General features: G+C 59.2%; 2 protein-coding genes across 2 annotated transcripts; both read right to left on the bottom strand.

Annotated features, from left to right (window-relative positions):
• Window positions 1–2659: 2659 nt before the first annotated feature.
• SMIM1 (small integral membrane protein 1 (Vel blood group)) lies at window positions 2660–6281 on the bottom strand. The gene is made up of 4 exons (XM_082615550.1): window positions 6230–6281; window positions 5812–5939; window positions 3962–4089; window positions 2660–3648 (listed from the first exon to the last, which is right to left on the bottom strand). Exons 3-4 carry the CDS (start codon window positions 4069–4071, stop codon window positions 3522–3524), a joined length of 237 nt encoding a protein of 78 aa, XP_082471676.1. The 5' UTR covers window positions 4072–4089; window positions 5812–5939; window positions 6230–6281; the 3' UTR covers window positions 2660–3521.
• A 1275-nt stretch (window positions 6282–7556) lies between these two features.
• CCDC27 (coiled-coil domain containing 27) lies at window positions 7557–21582 on the bottom strand (the record flags this gene model as incomplete). The annotated part of the gene is made up of 15 exons (XM_082612088.1): window positions 7557–7682; window positions 9162–9266; window positions 11302–11514; window positions 11759–11836; window positions 14287–14417; window positions 14634–15030; window positions 15270–15365; window positions 15407–15470; window positions 15569–15885; window positions 16106–16285; window positions 18880–19037; window positions 19611–19721; window positions 20102–20239; window positions 20728–20860; window positions 21397–21582. The coding sequence occupies 15 exons, from the start codon at window positions 21580–21582 to the stop codon at window positions 7557–7559; spliced, it is 2433 nt and encodes an 810-aa protein (XP_082468214.1).
• Window positions 21583–22558: the final 976 nt, after the last annotated feature.

Genomic DNA, 22558 nt, shown 5'->3' with positions numbered 1-22558 from the left:
CCAGGAAAAACTGACCCGCCAGCTTTTTCTTGTTGAGTGACGCGTGTTCCGTGGTCTTTGACCTGCAAAGGACAGTTTATGTGTTTTGTCAAAACGACAGGCGGTGGGCAGGCGTGTGTGAGAGCCCCCCCCTGGACCCAGGCACGTAGCGGTCAGAGCCAGACCCTCGTGAGGCCCACCCCCCACGCGCTGGGTCTGCTGTACAGCCACGTGGGTTCCCCAGGGCCCGGCCAGCCCTCCTCGAAGGACATGGCGGGGCTGCCTTGACACCTGACCCAGCTCTCTGGCCACTGCCAGGACTGCCCTTCGTCGGCCCTGGGGTGGCCGTGCTTAACTGGGCTGAGGTGGACACCAGGTGGCGGTGTTCCCCAAACCTACCTGACATCTGTGTGCATCGCTGGCTCCAGGTTGTCACTTCATGACCCTCGGGCCATCAAGGCCGCAGATGCTGTGGCTGATGGCGTGGGCGTCATGGCGAAGGCCTGCTGGGAGCTCCAGGTTTGGGCCGCAGCTGAGCTGCCCTCTTGGCACCAGGCTATGGCTTCAGCGGCCGCGTGGCACCAGGTGTGTGGGGGGCCTCCTTGATGGTGGGGAAGCCGCCGGCCCTGCTGCTCTTTGGTGCCGTTTGATTCCGTGCGGGGTTTGGAAACGTATTCAACTTACAGCAGAAAACCCCCTTGACATTTCTTTTTGTCAGCCCGACCCTCTAATAAAAACATACAGAAGGAACACCTCGGCTCCTTCCCCGTGAGTCCTTCCTGGGATTTCTAGAGGTGCGTGTTGGAAGTGTCTGTGGGGAAACTGAGGACCTGGGACCCTCTTGCCAGCAGAGGGCGAGAGGCAGTTATCTCCTGTCACTTGGGCCTGGCCCAGAGAAGCTGCCGCCCTTGATCCCTGGGCCCTGGGAACCTGCTCTTGCAGCACCATCAGGTGGACCCCACCCCGGGGCCTTCCCAAAGGGGTCAAGTTCCTGGGACCCGCCTCCAGCCGGCCGCCCCGATCCTGAACCTCCTGCGGGAGGGGGAGGCCCAGGGTCCTGGCCCGTCCTCTCCCAACCCTCCCAGGGCTGTCGGGACGCCACCTCCGCCCCGGCCACTCGGGTCCAGCTGGGGCCCCGGGGCACGTCTCTGAGGTGGCCCGTGTGGAGGAGTGTGCCCCGCGTGCCTCTGCCTGTAGCCCCCCACCTGCATGGGCCAGGCATCCAGTGCCAGTAGAGCCTGGGGCAGGGGGTGCTGCGCTTCCCCCGGGCTCCGGGCCGGTGCAGCCAGTTCTCCATGCTGAGACCTGCTTGGCCATGGGGCACACAGGGCGCGGCCAGCCAGATCCAGGCCAGACCCCAGCCCTGTCCACGTGGCCGTCCACGGCCGCCCGTAAGGTTCTCCCCAACCCTGGGGAGCAGCCCTCGTGAGGACCCTGGGCGTCACCCAGCGGTGCCGGACCGAGCCATACAGGCTTCGAGGGCACTCTCTCTCCCCCGGCTCGCTGCCCCTCCTTGCCCAGTCCCGCCTCCCTGCCTTGCCCCAGGCCAGTCACATCTGACCTGTCCATCCGCAGACCTGCCCCTCACCAGGGGCTACTCGGGGAATGCGACCCTGGAGCCAAAGAGGCCTCGGAGGGAGTGGGGGGCAGGGGCAGCGGGGGCCCCTCCCTCCTCCCTCCTCCGTCTGTCCCGCGCCCTCGCCCCACTCCTGGCCGAGGCTGCACTGGGCCTCGGGGAGGGCCAGCCCTTGCACCTCCAGCAAGGACCACCGACCGCTGAGAGACCCCGGAGGCCACACAGCCAAAACATGCCAGGCCAGTGGCCCCTGCCCACCTCCCCACACTCTCCACCCCAGTGCCCATCCTGAGATGGCCAGAGGGGACTCCAACTGGGGTGCTAGGCTGAGGCCAGACAGGTGCGGGCCCGCTGGGGCCCCCTCCCTGACTGTGGCCAAGCAGGTGGGGGCAGTCTCTCCAGAGACAGGTGCTGAGGCGCAGAGACCAGGGCGGCTGGGACAGACCCTCCACCACTGCCCCTTAACCTGCTTCCCCTGCCCCCTGCCCCGCAGCAGACCCTGCTGAAGCACCGCTGCTGGGAGAGCCCAGCCCAGCAGCGGGCTCAGAGCCAGGGATCGCCCAGGGGGTGCAGTCCACCTCACGCCCACCTGGCCCGGGCAGACTTGGAGCGGGCCCGCTGTGCCCTAGGCCAGTCCCGGGGGGTCTCTGCCCTCCCTGCCAGCTCAGCCTCTGACACCCAAGTTTGCTATGAGCCCATAGGGATCCTGACTGTCCCTCATCTCCTGCCCTCAGTTCTGGGCAGTTCTGGGGTGAGGACCAATTCCCTAAGAAGGTGTTTCTGGCAAGGGGTCTGCGGGGTCTGGGGCGTGAGTTCACAGCAGGCGAGGGCCAAGCGAATGGGAGCCGGCAGAGCCGGCAAGGCGCTGTCCATGGTCAGGAGAGGCAGAGGCAGGTCCAGCCACATGCGGGCCCGCAGGCTGGCCCGTGCTCCCACCTCCCGGCAGAGGGCCTGGCCAGGACTGGGCACATCCCAAGGCCCGGAGCCAGCAGGAGGCTCACAGGCCCTTTCCCAGGCCTCCCGGCCGCTGTCCAGATGCCCTCCAGCTGCCTTCACATCGGGGGCCGTGAGTCACGCCTCGCCAGGGAGACGCACGGGAGACACCATCATCCGTGTTTTCATTCAACAGACATTTAATGACGACCTCCGTGTGCAGGGTCTGGGCCTCCTACAGGGTGCCGGCGGAGGGGCAGGGCTCCTGCAGGGCCCACTCTGTGGGGTGGACAGCCCCGGGGAACGTGTCCACCTTCCTGGAGGGAAGATGCGGTGGTGGGTCTGGGACAAGGGCTAAGGGCCCTCTCCCCACTCCACCCAGGAAATGACTCAGCCCCCGGGGAGGGTGGATGGACGGAGGGACACACACACACCCTCAGAGCCATCCGTTCACAACGGGAGTCAGAAGGGCCAGAGAGGGCAGGGGCCTGGTCCGGGCCACACAGCTCTGCTCGATGCCCACCCAGGGAGGACCCCACCCTGGGGCTGCCAGGCCTGTGCCCTTGGCTGGGGGGAGAAGGGGAGCTCTCGGGGCCCTGGACGGAGGGCCTAGCCGGGGTGTGTCCTGCAGCCCCAGCTCAGGCTGGGCCCGGTCTCCCGGCCATGTGGGCCCCTGGGTGGCTGTGTGTGCCAGGCGTGCACGTGTGTGTCCTTGTGTACCCGTGTCCCTGTTTGGCTGTACGCCTGTGGGTGCCTGTGACAGCTGTGCACAGTGGTGTCCCCGTGAGCTTGAGGCCAATATGTGTGCCCCGTGTGCCCCTGGAGTCTGTGCACTGGTCGGGGGGAGAGTGTGTGCATGGTGAGGGGCTGTGTACACAGAGGGGAGCCTGTGCATAGAGAGGAGGGTCTGTGAATATGGGAGGCTGTGTACACTGAGGTCCGTGTACACTGGTGGGTCCGTGTACATGGAGGGGTTCTCGCACACGGGTGTCCCTCCGAGCCCATGCCCCTGGGCGCGTGCTCTGGGCAGCGTTCATTTGCACTTGTGCACGAAATAGCCGGTGATGTAGCCCAGGGTGAACACGACCCAGAAGAGGGCCACTCCACCCAGCACCTTCAAGGAGATGCCCAGCTTGCCCGAGCACAGCTTCCAGGAGACCCTAGAGTGAGAACCGCAGGCACGTGAGCCCCCAGGTGGCCCCCTGTGCGGGGGGACGGGGGGGGTGCTGGGGGAGGAGAAGGAGTGGGCCCCGGGCAGGTGGGCTGCAGAGGAGGGCAGCCCGGGCTCTCTGGACTGGAAGACAGGAGGGAGGGGAGTGGCGGAGACACCGGGGAAGGTGTGGGGCCCGGGTCTGCCGAGACCGCCTGGGGTGGGCGCCCAGTGGGCGCCCAGTGGGCGCAGAGCAGAGGCTGGCAGGAGGGATGGGAGGGGCCTGCGTAGGGCCAGGGGGCCCCTCCTCCCCAGCCCCTCACCTCTTACAGCCCGAGGCCTCCTCTGCGCCGGGCCCGCTGGCCATGCTGACTTCATCCCGGCTGCTGTCCTCCCACCTACTGTACTGGATGCTGCTCTCCTGGGGCTGCATCCTGGGGGCCACGGGGCTCTGGCGGGAGGGTCAGAAGGTGGGCTGAGCCTCCCAAGGCACACTGTTCCGGTGAGGCCAGGGGCAGGGTTCCGTGCAGCCCTGCTTTTGGGGTGAGGGTCTGCCTGGGGGCCGTGACGGGCCAGGTGGGCTGGCTCTGCCCGCATCCTCTCAGCCAGCTTAGGAGGTGACCAGGATGCAGAGGGGTTAGGCCACTTGTCCAGGGTCACGTGGGAGGAGGCAAGAGGGAATTCCAACCGGGAGTCTGAAAGTCTGCAAACCCTGCCCTCAGGAATGCGAGAGGCTGCTTTTCCACCCGGCCTGCTCCCCCAGGGGCGGGGGGGCCCTCCAGGCACAGCTGCTACCACCCTGGAGGGCCCCTGGCTGGGGCCAGGTCACCAAGCCTGATAACTAACGGCCTTCCCTCCTCCCATGCCTGCCAGATAAGGCCCCAGAGCCATCCCTGGAGGCTAGGAAGGAAGGCGACGGGGCAAGCGGGGCAGCCGGACTGGGGGCAGCTGGTACGGCCTGTCCAGGAGGGGGAGGAGGCCTGCCTGGCCTGCGCAGCAGCAGCAGCTGTGTCCTCTGGCCTGTCCGAGTTGCAGCCCCTCCCTCACCCACTGCTGTGCCCTGCTGGGAGTCCAGGGGCTGAGACTTTGCTCAGCTCCCGCCAGCCTGGGAAAACCTGACCTTTTGTCCATGGAATCTGGGACACAGAGGCTTAAAAAGCACAGTGAGCCACTTAGCAAGAAGCCAACCCAGAAACTCAGGAACTCAGGCAGTTCTTAAACCTCCAAAATGCTTCCACGTTTGCCCTTTCCCAAATCCCAGGCCCATGGGACAAAGGAAGGGAGCTTGTCTCAAAGCCACAAAGCCTGTCCTTCCTGTGGGATCCTGTGCTCTGGGGTAGCCATGCAGGCCGGGTCTCAGGCCTGGGGGAGGCCAAGCATTTGTTGAGCATGGGTTCTGCTTTCCCAGGGTGTGTCCAGGAAAGGGGCTAAGGGCCAACTCTTGTTAGCTACCTACCTAATGTCCACCCCCCCGCTCCTGTGGCCAGAGTCCCCATCTTGTTCCAGGCAGCAGTGTGCCAGCCCAAAGTGACAGTCATGGGCTAAGACAAGCTTAATACTCTGACCCCTGCTTTCCCATGTCACCCAGATGTGAGCAAGGTGCTGGGGTGCAGCAGGGGGCAGGAGGCTTTTGCTTTCATGAATAAAAGAACAGCCACTTCCTTCCTTGAAGTGATGGCTGGAGCTGAGCAGCCACTTTGCAATATGGATATCCTGCCACACCAGCCCAATGGTGCTGAGTCTCCAAATCCACACCAACTGCCCACCCATGGGCTTCTTGATCTGAGGAGGTCAAGCTCAATCTGTTCAAGCCTGGGACAGTGGGTTCCTGTTATTTGCAGCAGAACAAGCTCCTGACTGACATGGATGGTGGCCCTCAAGTAGTCCTGGTAGGAGAAAGCCACCAGAAGGTGGTGAGGTGCTGGAGCTGAGCTTCTGAGGGCTTCATTCACTTGCTTGTAATGGTCTGTCCAACCCACACGCGACGGTCACACAGTGTCACAGGACCCTGGGGCTGTGCTGCCTGGCAGGGACACCTGCTAAGCCCTGGGACCCTCAGGGGTACCACCGCCTCCTGGGAGTGTGTGGGGACAGAGAGTCCTTGGCACACAGGGGCTGCATATACATTAGACCCCTTCACCCCCAATGCACCTCCAAGGAGCCCACAGCTTACAAGGGGAGAGTCCTGGCGTTGGGGGTCGAAGCTTCTGTGGTCCAGGAAGATGGTCAGAGCCCGGCCAGTGGATCTCACCTCCTCCCAGCCCGCAGTTCGGGATCTGAGGAGCCTCAGATGCCTCCAACCTTAAAGAAAGACAGAAAATAAAGAAAAGGTGAAGAGGAGCGAGCGGCGCTGCCAGGGGCAGGGAAGGGAAAGGGGCCCTGGGGCGTCCCGGGCGGCCAGCAGGAGCAAGGCAGTTAGCCTCAGGGTCTGTGGGCCCGGGACAGCCTCAACCCCGCCCGCACCCCAGCAACTCCTCTCTCCCGGGCCGGCCGCTCGCAGAGGCCGCGGCCTAGCGGGGCGGGGGGCTGCCGAAACCAAGCCCACCTCCTCCTTCTACTCGAGGAAACCGCACCCCGACCCCGTGTCTCACCTGGCTCGACAGGCCCTGGCCGTCCCGCGCGCCGCGGACGTGTCCCTGGCCTGAGGGGGGCGGGGCCTTGGAGGGGGTGGGGCCTGGTGGGTGGTGGGGCCTGAGCGGGGGCGGAGCAGGGCTGGGGTGGGCGGGGCTAGGCGGTGGGTGGTGGGGCCCGGGGAAGGGGCCGGGCAGGTAGGTCGGGGCGGGGCCTGGGCTCGATGGGCGGACACAAACGGGGCGGGGCCTGGGGCCGTGGGTCGGCGGCCGCCGGACTCCGGGAACGGGGGTGGGGCCTGGTGGAGGGGCGGGGCCGTTCCCGGGGGCGTGGCAGGGGCGGAGCAAGAGGAAGGTCCCCGCGCCTTCCAGGAGGTGCGTGCTGCAGGGGCGAGGGGCAGCAAGGGCCGCCGGGGCCGCCGGGGCCGCTGGAGCCGCAAGGGCCGCAGAGCGCGCCTCTCTCCAGGGCCTCGACCCCTCCCAACTGTGGCAGTTTCCCCGCCGGGAACCGGGCTCGAGCGCAGAAGCGGGCTCAGTGGGGGGAGGGGGGATGGCGAGAGCGCCTGGTTAGAACCGAGACACCGGACTGTTCTCGGGGGCGCCCAGTCATCGGGTTCCCCAGCCGCCAGCCGGCCTTCCTCTCGCTCTGAGTGGCCAGAGGCCTGGCCGGGGCGGCCATGCGCGAGCGGGCGCTGCGCGAAGGAAAGGATGAAAGGATGCGTGGACAGGTGAGGGTGGAGAGCAAAGGGAAGAGGCCGAGGCCTGACTAGGTGCACCACGTGTTTGTGTGCCGGGCACAGGTCTCTGTGAACGACACTGACAAGCGTGCCTGTCCTCGCAGATCTTTCATCTCAGGAGCGATGGATGTGAACAGAAGTGCCACAGCCCGACCCATCTTCTTCCACGGGGTCGCACCAGCAAAACAGTGCCCCAGCTGGGGAGCCCCTGACAGGGGAACCCCCAAAGGTGTGTGCGGCAGAGAAGGACCGCTGTGGGGTCTGAACCGAATGCGGTGGACAGGAGCCGTCTCAGGCCTCCTACACCTGGGACCACCAGAGGGCACCCTGCTCAGCGTGGGGTCTTCCCAGGAAGGAGCCAGGGGTGCAGACTGCTGTGCTGACCCCCCACGAGTGAGTTTTGGAATGGGGGTGTCCATGTAGCCCAAGCTCCCCTGTGTGTCCTAGTGAAGGAGAAGGTGAGACGGTGGCCAACAGCAGGTGTAATTCTGAATCTGGGCGCAAGGGTGAGGCCATGGGGGCTGACGGAGGGGAAGGGGGGGCACACAGGGCACACCCAGGCTGGGTCCTGGCCTCCGCTGGACTGGCTGCGCCTGGGGTCCTAGTTGGGCCTACTTGGAGGTTATCTTCTTGGACTTGCTGGGCGAGAATAAGATCTCCGACTGCTGCGGGGGGGGCACTTTGACCCCCTTCTGTTTCAACTGGTTGTAGTAGTCAGTTCTCTCTGAGATGATCCTCTAGAAAAGACATGCAGCAGCATGAGCCCAGCCCTTGCAGGCTCCTGGGACACCGCCCTTCCCTCCCCCAGAAGAGGCTGCCTCAGTGCTGTGCTGGGGAATATGTACAACCTGTTCTCCAGGGGAAAATGAAAAGCTCTGGTTTGTAGCATTTGCCAATTTCTGTTCTGAAAGCCCTCCCACCACGGCTGATCCAGGCACAGGGGTGGAACCACAGAACTCGGAGCTGGGGAGAGATGCCCACCACCAGCTCCAGGTCAGCTCACCCCTGGGGTCTGCCCCAAATGCACTTCTTAGTCCTCTGGGAATTGCTGGGAGCCCAGACTCCCAGAGACCTCAGAGGCCGTCAAGTCTTAACCTCAAGTCCCTTCTGTCCTGGGCGCAGGGAAAGCTGTCCCACCCCTCCTCAGCCTCCTTCTCCCTGGCCCATTGCTGGTTTGTGTAGGGCATTGGCAAAGGAAGGGGGTTTTCCCTGGCTACTTGGTGATGGTGATGACTCCTCCTATCCCCTTCCCACCTTCTCTCTCCTTCCTCCCTCTTCCCCTCCCACAAATAACAGTAACCAGGCCTCAGGTCCCAAACAACAGAGACCTCTCCTCAGGTCCCCATGCGGAGGTCCCCTCTGCCCTGAGGACTGTGGCCACCCTACAAGAGCACCATTGACTAGGGGCCCGCCCCACCTCACAGAGGGAAGGAACCAAGCCCCAGGGAAATGTGGGCCGGTGGCAGGTCATGGGTAGCTGCTGGGGTCTAAGGCTGTACTGTCGAAGGAGGCTTGAGGCCCCGCACGGAGCACCTGTCTTTCAGGTGCTTTCCTCCCGGAGCTGTGGGCCCCGTGATGCCCCCTGGAAGGGAAGCACGCTGTCCCGGGTACAGAGGGAAGCTCTACGGCTCAGCGAAGTCAAGTGACCGGCTCGCAGCTTTGAAGCTAAGGTCCAGGAGGTGGTGACTCACTATTGCCGCCCCAAAGCTGCACTATTGCCCCTACACCGCCCTGCGCCTCTGAGGCCTCTGCCTGTCAGTGAGGAGCTGGCATGGACTAAGGCCGGGGAGAGGGTCCGTGCCAGACTCCTGGCTCCGCAGGGATTCCAGCGGAGGCCAGGCTGAGGTGCAAAGTAGCATCCTTGGAGGAGGCTGAGCTGGGCAGAGCCTGGGGATGGGTTCCTGCTGCAGGAACATGCCCAGGACCCAGCAGTTTGGTCCCCTCGCTACTGCACTGGGTGGGTTTGCAGCAGCTGCTGCTGGGCGCTGAATGCTGAGAGCAGCTCGAGGACATTGCCACCCGTTAGGAAGACCTAGTCCCCTCTGCCTAAGCAGAGAGAAAGGACTGTTCTGGGGTCACAGTAAAAGGGTGACACCACCAGGACAAGAATGGGGGTCCCTAGCCTCCCATCCAGGCCTCTCCCCTCTGCCCCCAGCTGCAGACCCTGGAGCTCTGGCGTGGAGACGTGGCCCCGGGGACAAGGAGGCTGGATATACCTGCAAGGCCTCCAGGATGTCATTGTCAGAGATCTCGGTGGCCAAGGACTTGAATCCTATGGTGTTGAAGGTGGCCTGGATGATCTTGTTCCTTAGTCTTTCGAGCTGTGAGCAAAGGGAAAATAACCAAGCTCGCCTTTAACGGAGGAAGGCAGCATCCTCCACACCTGCCACCTTACTGAGGTTCTAGGGAAGGTAGACCTGGCCTCATTTTTCCTGGCTTTAGGAATTGGAATCAGGATGGGAGAGGTCAGCGTGGTCGCCTTAGAGCTAGAAGGTGCCAGATCACAACCTGGACCCAGGAAGCTTAACACCGAAGTGCAAAGACTTTCTACCACACCAAGTTTTGTTTGTTTGTTTGTTTTTAATTGAAAAAGCAAAACCTGCATGTGGTCGAAACAAAACAAAACAAAAGCTCCAAATGACCCCCAGACCTTCCCCCCTTCCCTGAAGGAGCTTCAGCCACAGTCTCCTGCTGACCCCCAGGAGACTGTCAGTGGCGCAGAAAACGTCCTGCAGACTCCGTTAGCCCCCCTTTGGTCATTGTACTCCCTCCCTTCCTCCATGCTGTGGGCATCTGTATTAACCAGGCGTTAACCAGGCGTTAACCATGCGTTAACCAGGCGTTAACCAGGCATTAACCAGGCGTTAACCAGCAGTTAAGCAGAATGGACCACTGAGGCTGTCTAGTCTTTTTCTGCCATCAGCATCCTTGTGGTTGCTCAGGGCCCTAGCCCACCTCCCCAGAGGTGAGCGAATCATGCCTCCCAGTAATTTCAGAATAAACTCCTCCGATATGCACCCCAGAAGCCCTCACACAGTGTCCCCCAAGTCACAGTGACAAGCTCAGCTCCAGCTTCTCACCCTCAGTGTCCGGGAGCCCTGCCGATGTAGAAATGCTGAGGGAGAGCCACACTGGAGAGATGTGGCATTGCCTAACACCATGCAAGTCAGTCCACTTTGCCTCTGGGACAGGGATGCCACAAGCCCCTGGACCTTGAGGGGGCAGGGGGCTTCCTTTCCTTCTTTCCAACATGGATTAATGCCAGCTCTGTGCCAGGCACCACGCTAGGTACAGGGGTCATGAGGGAAACGGGGGCTTGCCCTCTGTACCAGAGGTGGCTCCTGCTGGGTAAGGGGTGGTAGTCACCTGGGGCAGCCATCCACAGTGGCCCACACCCGGGCCTGTCTCAGGCATCACTCACCGGTCATGGCACTACTTCCTGCCAACCCCAGACTGAGCCTCAGAATCTTCCTCAGCACAGCATTCTGGGCTCTACCAAACCCACTAGAAATGGAACCATCTATACACCGTCACCCATCTAGCGATGTAGCTGGGAATGCTGCTGGATGGAAACACAGTTTTATAAAAGATAACAGGCAAGGGGGAGGGGCTCAGTGTTGCTGTCAGCTGGCCAGCAGGAGGCCGGCCCCAACAGGACGGAGAACACGGCTGGTTACAGGTGGCACTCCTGGTGGGTGAGTGCGGAAAATGTTATTTCAAAAGCCTGCACGCTGGGGGCCTTTACCTTTGCTGGTTTTGGATCTAAATCAAGTCAGATCTTCTCTGACGGGTCCCTCCTAAATCCCCCGCCATGCCTTTGCTCACATCTGATGGGGGGCTCAGAATGCGGACCCTGCACTTCACACCCTAGCACCACGTCCACGCAGCTCTAGGACCTCAGATGGACCATTTACCCTCTCTGCTGCGGGTTCCTATCTCTCAGGTGAGGACACTCATGAAAGCCACAGCCCAGCTTTGTTAACAGGGTTGAATGCCTTAATAAATGCTCAGAACAGCACCTGACCCACAGCAAGTGCTCTCTAAGTTATACGTGGATGGCATTATTACTGCTTCTCTCCTTCCTGGCTGGCCACCCTCACCCCTGGGTCCCTTTCACAGCACAACCCAAGGGGCTCCTCCATAGACAAAGCCCCGACACCCAGCGCCCCCCGGCTCCTACGTCTAAGGCTGCCACGCCCACTGCAGCCTTGCCCCCACCTCCACCAGCATTCCTGGACACAAGGGGTGGGGGGGTGAGCCAGAGCACCCATGCACAGTCCCCGGGGTGGGCGGTGGGCGGCGCTGGGCGAGGGCCCCGGAGCAGGGCCTCAGGAGCGGGGAGCCGGGCGTACGTACCCTGGACTGGGCGCTCTCCAGGGCCACGCGGGCCTGCTGTTTCTCCTGCTGGATCATCTCGTTCTTGCTCTGCATCTCCTCCTGCAGCTGCTTCCGCCTCTGCAGATGGTCCTGGCTCTGGTTCACCTGGGCCTGCAGGTGGCTGACCTCGGCCTCCAACTCCGAGATGGTCCGTTCCCGCTTGACCAGTTCTTTCTCCAGCTCTGACACTCGCTGGGGGGCGGAGAGACGGAGCAGTAGGCCCACCTGCCCCCACCTCCTTCCCCTGAAGACGGCCACCTCTCCCTGAGCTCCTCAAGTCAGCCCGACCCCGGCCGTGGCAGGGACCCCTGTGGGTGTTTGTGCTTCTGGCTTTGCTGAATGGGGTGCTGCCCAGCGGTGAGGGATCTGCCAGCTTCCTCTGCCCCCACCATCACCCTCCGGGCCTGCAGCCGCCCCCTGGCCACCCCGCGGGCACCTGTCGGAGGAGGAGGTTGTCTTTCTCGATCAGTCCCATCATCTCCTCGTGTTTCTTGTCTTCCCGGAGGTTGGAGAACTGCAAGGCAGAGGGCGCTTCGCTCAGGGGCTGGGGGGCGAGACACCAGACAGCCCCCTCCCTGAACCTCAGGAAGACGAAAGCTCCGCAGTTGGTTTCTTCTGGACTTGGGGGGGGGGCGGCACCGAACACACTTGGGAAGCTGGCTCCAGAGCCAGCTGTCAGAGTCCCTGGGAATCTCAGAAATTGGTGGTGCTGAGCTGTTCTGGATGCGGAGACCAACACGACGAAGAACATCGTTTCAGAAACCAGGAGCCGCAGACTCGTCCCTGACCGGGAGCTGCTGTGCGCCCGCCCCTTTTCCACCTGACAGGAGACTTGATGCCGGGGGGGGGGGGGGGGGGGGGGGGGGGGGGGGGGGGAGGCGCAGGGAGTCTCTGGCCTGGGAGATGCCAGGCTCACTTGGTGGAGCCCCCCAGCTCCAGGTGCAGGTTGTGGGGGCTGAATGTGGAGACTGCAGCCTCTGCCCGACTTGGTCCTGAAACACCGGCAGCTGGGACTTACTTTCCGAGAAAGGAATTTTCCGTTTCCCAGATTCCAGGAGAATCTGGGCAAACCAAGAGGAGAGACCCAACAACATGACCACTGAACTAACTCTCCGCTGAAACGCCCAAGACCAGCTCTCTGCCGTGAAGCACAAAATTATCACTCAAGGGCTCAGAGATTCCAGGCAGCTCTGACCTTGGAGCAAGATTCTTGCAGGAATAACAGAAACCAAAAACAGACTTACAAAAGGAGCTTATAGGAGATAGAAATGGCACAAGAAGCCAAAACCCATAATTATCACTTACTTACACTCTCAGCCAGGTCAGAGACATACTGCAATTGAGAAACAAAAGGAGAGTATGCTTCCAAAAAAGCCGGGGAGGAACATTCAGAGAACGAAAGCAAGATCTTGGGAACTGTAAATGAGCAAAATTAAAGCTCCGGAGGAGGGCTGTTGCCAAAGTTAAGGAAATCTCTTAAAAGTGGAACAGAAAGACAAAGTGATGAAAGGTAGGAGGGAACAGACAGGAAGGAAAAAAGAGACCAGAAGGGGAGGTCCACTGGCCGATTGATGGGGATGCCAGAAGGAGGATTCAGAGGAAACAGAGAGAACGAAATAAAAACTATATAAACAAAGAAAAATTCTAGAACTGAAGGACACATGTTTCCAGTTGCCCATTGAGCGCCCAGGACAAATGAAAACAGACCCTTAATAAGAGCCAACTATGGAAGCTTCTGCACACAAGGGACAAAGGCAGCATCTTGCAACCTTCCAGAGAGAAACCAAGCACCACCAAAAACTATGTTGTAAGAAAGCACAAGAGTCAGGATGAGTTTGGGCTTCCCACCAAGAACCCTAGAAGCTTGGACACGTGGAGCAATGCCTTCACACTGCTGAGGGAAAGTGCTTGCCATACCGGAATTCTATTCCAACCAAATTCTATTAATGTGTAGAAGAAGGACATTTGCAGAGTGTCCTTATGATGTCCCCCAAATTTTACCTTCACTCATCTTTCTCAAAAAACTACTGAAGGATGTGCTCCAGTAAAAATATGGGAGTAGGTCAAGAAAGAGAAAAGATGTGTATGGCAGCGGCTTTAAAATGTGGTTTATGGATCTTGATACTCTTTCACAAAACGTGTGTTTCAGTCACGTGCGTGTGCACCTGATAACCGTCTCAATGGTGTAAATGCAATGTCCACTCACTGACGCTGTAATGGAATAGTATGGGGAGGGGGAGGAGTTCCCGGGCTGGGGAGGCAAGCGAGGAAAGAGGGAAGCGTTAGATGATGCCAAGATGGAGAAACGTCTAGAATGGGCATTGTAAGCATGCAATCCCGATACGAAGAGCCAGCCTTCAGGAATCAGCTAGAAGAGTTGAAAGCAGTTGTCTTGGGGGATGGGCAAATGAGAAAGAGAAGGGTCAGACTCCTGTTTCGCATAATAAGCCTGTGGAACTGTTTGGTTCCTTAAGCTGTGTAGCTTTGTGCACGAAAAACTTGGATAAAAATAAAAGCTAAAAATGCTTCAGGGGATTCCCTGGCGGTCCAGTGGCTAGGACTCCACGCATGCTTTCGTTGCCGAGGGCCCAGGTTCCATCCCTGTCAGGGAGCTAAGATCCTGTGAGCCATTCAGCGTGGCCAAAAAATAAAATCAAATTAAAAAATACAAATACAAATGCTTCAGTGCATTGGCGATTTCCCTAAGGTCCGTGGGGGTCTCAGCCCTGGGACCCAGGGGCCAGGAGATGCTTGAGAAATGGCCAGGAGCCCAGTGGCCCAGGACACAGAGATGACTGCTGGGGACAGAGGGCAGCGCAGAGCACGGCGGGGCAGGGTGTGAACCCCAGCTCCGCCACTATGGGCTCCCTAGTCAAGCGCCTCCATCAGGGGGATGGGACGGATGGCACCGGTCACAGAGCCGTAGAGGGAGGACGCCTGTGACGTGCCGGAGGACACGGCCACCTTGTTGGACATGGCTCGCAGCTGCTGCTTCCGTTCTCGCAGCTCCTTCTGCAGCGCCTCGTTCTCCGTGTTGAAGCTCTGCAGTTGGGACTCTTGGATTTCCACTTGTCGTTGTAAAGACACGATGGCTCCTGGGTGAGGCGAGAGCAAGAGGGGAGGAGAGGGCGCTGGTCACCGCGTCATCCCGAGGGCTCCAGGCTGAGACTGCAGGCTGAGGGCTACTGGCTCCCACCCCGGGGCTCCAGCGCTGCCACCACATGGTCCCGGCTGAGAGGGACGTGGGGCAAAGCCGGCAGAGCCGGGCATGCCCGCTGCTGGCCCCGCCTCATCATCCTCCAACTTCCCACCTGTTGCCAGGGAGTGTCTGGTCCTCGTGATCTCGAGCTGGAACTGGAGCTCCTGGACCAGCTGCTCGTACCCCTCCAGCTGGGCTGTCAGCTCCCCCTCGAAGGTGTGGGCCACGGAGGCAGCCCTCTTCCCGCCCGCGGCCTCCCCCTCCGCGGCGCCCTCCGTGGCCACCACCATCGCCGCCGTCTCCTCCTCCTCGCCTGGCTTCTGCTGCAGAATCTCCTTCCTGCTGGCACTGGCCCTCGCCCCCTCGTCCGCCGCCTGCTCGGCCTCCCATTCCAGGCCTTCTTCCTCCTCGTAGCTGCCTCCTTCCAGGTCCTTGCCTCTGTCGGTCACGGCGTGCTCTCCCTGCATCTGGGGGAGGGACGGGCATGCTGGGCAGGACTGTGGGCACCCCTGTGGAAAGGGGCTCGGCCATTCACGGGGGCGGAGGGTGCACTGCGAAGGGGGCCCCTCAGGGGGAGGGGCCGGGGTTACACCTCCAGGAGCTGCCCCATCACCCCTCCCCTGCTCCCCTCCAGTGCGGCCAAGGGTGTCGCCTGGGCGAGGACCCCCGGGTGAGGACGGCAGGTGGGAGCCTGTGGCCTGGGCATCGCATGGGCAGCCTGGGAGAGGAGGCCCCGGCCCGCCCGCACCTGCTGCCTGTGCTCCGGCTCCTCCTCGCCTCCGGAGAAGGTCCTAAGGGTGCTCAGTCTCCCCTGCAGCTTCGGCGCGGACTCCGACGGCCGCTCCTGCAAGAGGCCCATGGGAGCCTCGGGGTTTCAACCTGCACCTTCAGCACCCCCAGGGCCGCGCCACCGAGACCTGTCTTCCTGGAAGAGGGACACACCGTCCTCCTGCCAAGGGTGCCCTGTCGGTGGGCAGGGGGCCATAGTGTGCAGATGGCAGCCCTGGGGGGCCGTATGGTTTCTGGCTCCGCCCCCCCCCCCCCCACCGGGAGCAGCCCTGGCGAGTGGCCTGGCAGTAATGAACCCGCTTGTCTGGAGGAGTTTGGCGGGCGGCCGACCTCAGACGTGCCCACCGGTCACTGCCCTGCACTGCCCACTCATGCCTGTCCGACAGCCCCCAGGAGGTCGGGGAACGAGGGTCACAGGACGAGGCTTCCAGGCCTCTCCAGACTCCTGCTGCCCCCGCCCACCAGTCCCCCACCATCGGTGCCTGGGTAGCTTTTCCTGGCGGCGGCCAGAGGGTCCGGTGATGGTCGGAAGCCTCCAGCCCCCACTTCACGCGAGGAACCAGCATAAACACTGGCTGTATCCCCAGACGTGAAGGAAGTCAGATCTCAGACTCTGGCAACTGCTCCCCTGGGCCACGCAGAGCCCTACCCCGACCTGCCTCCTCCAGGGCGCCCCCTAGACCTGGGGGAGGGGCCCACCCTGACGATACAGGCAAGGACACGAAACCCCCACAGCTAGCACAGTTCAGGCTAATCCAAGCCACCGCTGCCCGCGGAGCGCCTGCCTCTGCTCACCCTCCTGACCTCGCTCAGCAAGGCCTCCTGGCTGTTGCTCTCCAGGAGGCATTTCAGCTGCTTTCTCAAGGCCTCCCTCTCCTCCTGGAGAGCCAGGATCTCCTCGTCTTTCTTCTGAACCTGCACCTCCAGCTCGGAGAGGCGCTGGACTTCCTTCCCCAGTGCAAACAGGCACCGGTCCTGGGCACAAACAGGGCAGCGCCGGGCGCGGTCAGGCCACTCAGACGCGCCTCCAGCACCGCCGGCCGCCAGCAGAGCAGCAGCTCCGGGCCCAGGAAGAGCAAGCCTGCTGCCCTGGACACCCCATCCCCCATCCCCAGCCACCTCCTGCTTAAGGGCCACCCTTGCCCGGGGATCTCCTGGCAGCCTCCCCTCCAGGCCTGACTCCCAGTCAGCCCCCAGGTGTGACCGAGGACACCTACCCAGCACCCCCTCCGAGGGCCACCTCCAAGGGGCTTGTCAGGGCTGGGCCCACTGCCCGTCAACCATCCACTCTCAAAATCTCCATGCCTTCAATTATTCAAAACTGAAGATAAAATAAAGGTGTTTTTGGACAAACAGTAACTGGAAGAATTCGTCGCCAGCAGAGCTGGACAACTGAGAGAAATACTAAAGGGGATTCTCCAGGCAAGAGGGAGGGGGTCAGAGACAGAATTCTGGAAGGAAAAGATAACTAGGGGTCGTCCAAATGTCTAGGAGTTAAGTGATAGGCTTCCACGGAGCCCACGAGTCCAAGAAGAAGAGTCACAAAGGGAGTTAGAAAATATTCTAAACTGAATGATAATAAACATTTGGACACGTCAAGACGGGCGAATAAAAAGCTGTGATTAAGGACAGATTTATAGCCTTCGAATGCATGGATTAGGGGAAACAATGGAAAATCAATGATCCATCTCAAGAATTCAGAAAAAGAACTGGAAATTTAACCTAAAGAACATAGCACAAAGAGAATCTTTAAAAATCAGGGCAAGAATGGATGATATAGGGAGATGAGGTGGTGGGGAGAGGAGGACAGGGCAAATCGGCAACATTTTAACATTCAGGGAATCTGGAGGGTATACGGGAATTAGTTATAGTATTATGTTAAAATAGTCATGGAGAAATCCCATTTCTTCACCCAGGCCATGGTGATTTAAACACCATGTGTCCAAACCAGATGTGGTTCCCGGGAAGGGGATGCTCCTTTCCTCTGGGGGTGCTACCTACCACAGGGCAGACGAACACAGAGGTGAGGGAACGAGGACCCTGAGGACATGCTGTGAGCCCCTGGTGGCAGCCCAGCCTGCAGCCCTTCCCCTGGAATTCCCTTTCCTAGCAGCACTGCACAGAGCCTCCTTTGACGTATACCTGTGAGACTCTATCTAATTATATCCCCAGGCTATTTTCCAAAAGTGGAATTGCTTGTTCCAATGGTATCGATGCTTTTTAAATTGTGAATTCTAAAGAAAACAAGCTATGAAATCTATCATAAAATTAGAGGTACAGTTTCGGGAATAAAGATAAAATGAATACTCATGGACCCACACTATCAGGGCTCGTGAGTCCCCATTGTGTGCCCACCAACTACCCAGCATTTTGTGTGACATTTCCATAATTGTCACTAGAGCTTCACAAGCTTAAAACAAAAATGTTAAAAAACAAAACCATGAAGCTGATTCTAAGAGAAGACTTTTTTTTTTTTTTTTTTTTGTGGTACGCGGGCCTCTCACTGTTGTGGCCTCTCCCGTTGCGGAGCACAGGCTCCGGACGCGCAGGCTCAGCGGCCATGGCTCACGGGCCCAGCCGCTCCGCGGCACGTGGGATCTTCCCAGACTGGGGCACGAACCCACGTCCCCTGCATCAGCAGGCGGACTCTCAACCACTGCGCCACCAGGGAAGCCCCTAAGAGAAGACTTTTAACATTGATAAGACTGGTGGAGAGAAAAAGAGAGAAGGCACAAGTTAATGATGACAGGAACAAAAATAACAGGCAATCTTCTGCAGAATCTTCTCCAGACTTTGGAAGAATAGTGCTGAGAGACTCCTGTGCACAGAGTTAGGCTCACAGATTTGAAAATTTACATGAAATGGGCACATTCCTAGAAAAACATAGCTTACCAAAACTGAAGCGGGAGAAAAGGAAGTCAGAATATCTTAAAAGGAATTGAATTTGTTATTTTAAAAACCAACCCTGTAAGAAATTGCCAAGTACAGATGGCTTCAATGATGAATTCTTCAGAATTTAACAAAGCAATAACACCAACCTTATGCAAACTCTTCCAGAAAATAGAAAAAGAGGGAAAACTGTCCAGCTTTTGTTGTTGTTGTTATGAGGCCAGAAAACTCTGATACCAAAAGCAAACAGGGAATGACAAGGTGGGTAAATTATGGGCCAGTCCCTCTCATAAACGTGGATGAAAAAATGATACCACGATGAATCAACCCGTAGGTAGATCTTTGCCCATCAAGCTGACTATTACTATTTTAAAGAATATATGGATGTTGAAGGTCTTGACTCATGGGGGGAACTGTGTAAGAGTGGGTGACGTCCAGGCCATCCTAAACTGCCCCCCACAGGGATGAAGATCGGCAGGACCTCGGCTTGTAAAACATCTGATTCGTAGAAGCCATGGGAGGGGGTCTGGATGTCGGTTCAGGCCATTGTCTGGGACCTGCTTACACAGCCAACCAGATACTAGAACAAGAGCCCCCAGGGTCGGCCACCCTCTCGGGCAGGATGTGGAGCCGGGGCGCCAGGACCAGGATCCGTGCCTGGGCTCCGCGCTCGGCCGTACCTTCTCGCAGATGACAGAGATGTACCAAGGTACCCACTTCCTTGGGTAGCTCTGCCCTAGGACCGGGTTGCTGGGGGCCGGGCTCAACACCTGGGATTCACTCGTCTTCCAAAGGTAATTGAACTCGCAGGCACTCTTACTAAAGGGAAGCCGGCAGCCTGTCAAGAGGCAGGGAGGGTGGGTGTCGGTCAGACTCTCCCCGAGCTGAGTTGCCCCGGATCTTCTGTAACATCCCCCTTTCAAGATTCCCCCTGAAACCTTTCCCTGCACAGCTGGGCTCCTCCACATCCTCGTCCACCCCCTACACCCAGCCCAGTGTGTATGAGAGGCATCAAAGCACCCTTCAAGATTCCCAGAGCCTGGGGGTCAGGACAAGAGGGGACATCCTGACTCTGCCCTGTGCACAGGGGACACTTTTGAGGTGTTTCCTTGAATTCAGGCAAAGGAGACGTCTGGGGGTGGACTTCACCGCTGGATGAACAAAAGTGTTTGTCTGTAGGAGCAGTACATGTGGGTCCCTGTAATCAAGGAAGGCTGCATCCCAGGAGCCTGTGTAAGGTACACAGGGCCAGGCAGGCGGTCCTAGGAAGGGAGTTCCATGGGGCACGATCGGGTGGCTCTGCAGGGAGCAGGGGTCCCTGCAGGTGAAGGCAGAGGACCTCAGGGCTGGGGTCCGAGGAGAGAACCCCATGGGTCACACGTGCCCCAATGCCCAGCAGGCCCGCCCTCACCGTCCACCTTCATGTCCAAGCCCTCCTGACCAGAGAGCAGGTCCTCAGTCACCTTCCAGGTCTCAGAGCTGACACACGTGTCCTCGGGGAGAGCGAGAGACGCGGCTGAACCTGCAGGATGGTAAACGTGCCAACAGATGACGGCTAAGGCCGAGTCTTCCCAAGGCCTCCAGGACAGAGACTAGTATTTCTTTTCCTTTTAAATGTTGGGTAGGGTTCAAGGTGGTTTTCTCAGAGGATGCATAGGATTGGACTATGCGACTGAATCGAAACGTAGTTCTGTTCCCCTACCCACCACTGGTGTGTCCACCTGAAACTGACCAGGTGCAACTTAATCTCTGCAATTTGGTGCATCCCCTTCCCTGGAGGGCAGCCCCGTTCCCTCCTGCAAAAGCGGCTCCTCCTCTAAGTCCTGGACTGCTGGCTGCTCTCTGAGGCCCTGGCACTGAGAAAGGGAAGCTGAGAGCCTGGACGGGTGGGCGGGGCCCTACTTTTGCCTGACTGCCGCCTGAGATCCACGGACAGGACCCCAGTTGCTGGCTGCAGGCACTTGGCCTCAATGTCAACACCATTAAGGAAAATGCCCTGTGTGGGGAAATGGGAGTAGCCTAGGTCCTGGAGCGGGAGGTCTGGGACGACACCTGGCCTGACCAACGCCTCTCGGTGACAGCTGGGCGCCTTAGCTGCCCTCTCGGAGCCTCTTATCCATATCAGAGCAACGTAGGCTTAGACGAGAGGCTCGCTGAGGCTCCTTTCAGGGCTTGGTCCCTAATGAGCTGCCTTTGGCCCTATGGACCTCTTTCCTGAAGCTTCCAGAATCTTCAAACTTCTCCTCCCCTGTCCCAACTCTATTGAATCTTGGTGAGTGAGACAATAGAAAAAGCAAGAGGGCTGGGAGACCAGAAATACAGGCCTTTCCTTCCCTCCCTCCCCCCTCCCACTCTGGCCTCAGCTGAGAGCCAATTTCAGAAGCAGCAGCTGTGGCCACTGCACACATCCCCTCTGGCCACCCCCGCAGGCTGCTGTGTGCCAGGACCCCGTGCGAGTCCCGGACTCCGATGGGTGGGTTGGGTGGTTGGGGGGGGTGCCCACGTGGGGCCCTGCTGGGCACGCTCACCGAAGTGGGTCATGGACGTGGACCTGGTGCTGAACTGGGGACAGCCCGGACGTGTGAGAAACTTGCTCCGAAGCGCCTCCATTTCAGACAGGAAGCCGCTGTCCTGGGGGCTGGTGTCCTTGTTGAAATCTCTCTGAGGAGCAGGAAAATGAGACCAGCAGGAGAAGAGGGACCCGGGAAGCCCCTCTCCCATCTGCTGGCGGAGCGCCAGGGCCTGGCCGTGTGTGCCGACCACAGTGGGCTGTGCCCTCCCAGAAAGCTGGCTGCTTGATGAGGGCCGTGGGGACCTTGCTTTAGAAGTTGCAGTCGGCTGAGCCCAGAGCCAAGTCCACTTAGGAGGCCCCTGGGGACTGCGGTGGCTCTCCAGTCTCTGCCAGCGCGTGGTACCTGCCTGAACCTTCCCGCCCGCGCTTGCTCTTCCTTATTCTCTCTGCTCCCCATTCCCTCCTTCTCAAGACTCCCCTAAGGAAGGCTCAGAGCAGACACTGCATCTTCTCTCCCAGTCTCCATCCACTCCCAGAATCCACCCTTTGTAATCCATCAGCCAAGCTGATTTGGGATGCTCTTATTAGCCCACCACCCTCAAGGCCTTTCATCCAGTGGGAGAAGCAGGTCATCTCCTGATGACCTGCGTGTGGCCGGGCCACCCCTTCTCCCGAGGCTCCGCACCATCTTCCTGTCGTAGTGGTTGATGGCCTGAGCTGACTTGCTGAGGGAGTGCTCTTTTTGGCGAAGTTTCCATTCTGGGGTCTGTTCGTTCCGGCTGGCCACTTGCCGTAGGGCGATCAGGCCCTTCTCTAGCCAGTTGGGCACCAGACTTTTCTTCCTGGGCGTGCCGGCTCTGATCGGTAACATCGGGAACATGGAGCAGAGGGCCAAGGTGGGCTACCTGAATGATGACCTGGACCTGTCCTCCGGGTCTGGAGCAGGGTGTCGAGGGGAACACAGCCCGTCACGGATGTGCAGGTCCAAGCACAGGCCGGGAGAAGACCAGCTCCCCAAGCTCCACATCCTAAGGGGTCCTGGGAGCAGTCTATGGCATCACAGATGTCTCCATAGAAACATTGAAACAGCGCCTGTCATGTGTCTTAATTTTCTGCTGGGAAGGGGAACCATAAGCTGCTTCACTGTACACACAGAATGTTACAAGCACAGGAGAAGTGCCCCGAGGCATTAGCAGCCCATTCTTCTGTATTTTTTTTTCCCCATCATTAGTATTTCACCTTATTTAACAATCTGACTCTGTCAGTGGCTCTGATGTGAACATTTAACCTTTTCAATTAAAGTCCGCACTTTAGACATATTTCTTAACACCTGAATACTCTATGTACTTCTTTTTTAAAAATAGAATTGGGATAGCGGAAAGAGACTTACTGTGATTTTGCTAAATTCCCACCATCTGATTCTTGGACACGCAGGCCTCAGGCTTGCAAAGGACACAAAGAAATGGTATTGTTTCTCTGCATCCAGGCTGCTACTTGAAAAATTTTCTTTCTGGCCACTTCATGTTTCTCAAACTGCACTTTGATGTCGAAAACATTCTCTTCAGTGAAAGCAGCCAGACACAAAAGGCCACTTAGTGTGTGATTCCACTGATTTGAAATGTCCAGAATGGACAAATCTACAGAGACAGAACACATTGATTTCCTAGGGCAGGAGGGAGGGAGGAGCGGGGAGTGACTACACGTGGGTCCCGGGGTTCCTTCTGTGCGGGGATGAAAATGTTCTGAAGCTGGATAGGGGTGATGGTGGCACATCGCTGCAGATGGACTAAATGCCATTGAATTGTACATTTTAAGATGGTGATTTTTATCTCAATTTAAAATAATAA

The sequence above is a fragment of the Mesoplodon mirus genome (assembly GCF_964341445.2).
Source record: "Mesoplodon mirus genome assembly, chromosome: 3".
NCBI lineage: Eukaryota > Metazoa > Chordata > Mammalia > Artiodactyla > Ziphiidae > Mesoplodon > Mesoplodon mirus.
This window is presented reverse-complemented; position numbering and strand designations above follow the sequence as displayed.

What these genes read in the sequence shown, in the direction of transcription:
- SMIM1 (XM_082615550.1), bottom strand. Translation starts at nt 4,071, where the DNA reads ATGCAGCCCCAGGAGAGCAGCATCCAGTACAGTAGGTGGGAGGACAGC. An exon ending in GAGGCCTCGGGCTGTAAGAG is followed by an intron (nt 3,649 to 3,961) that starts GTGAGGGGCTGG and finishes TTCTCACTCTAG; the next exon opens with GGTCTCCTGGAAGCTGTGCT.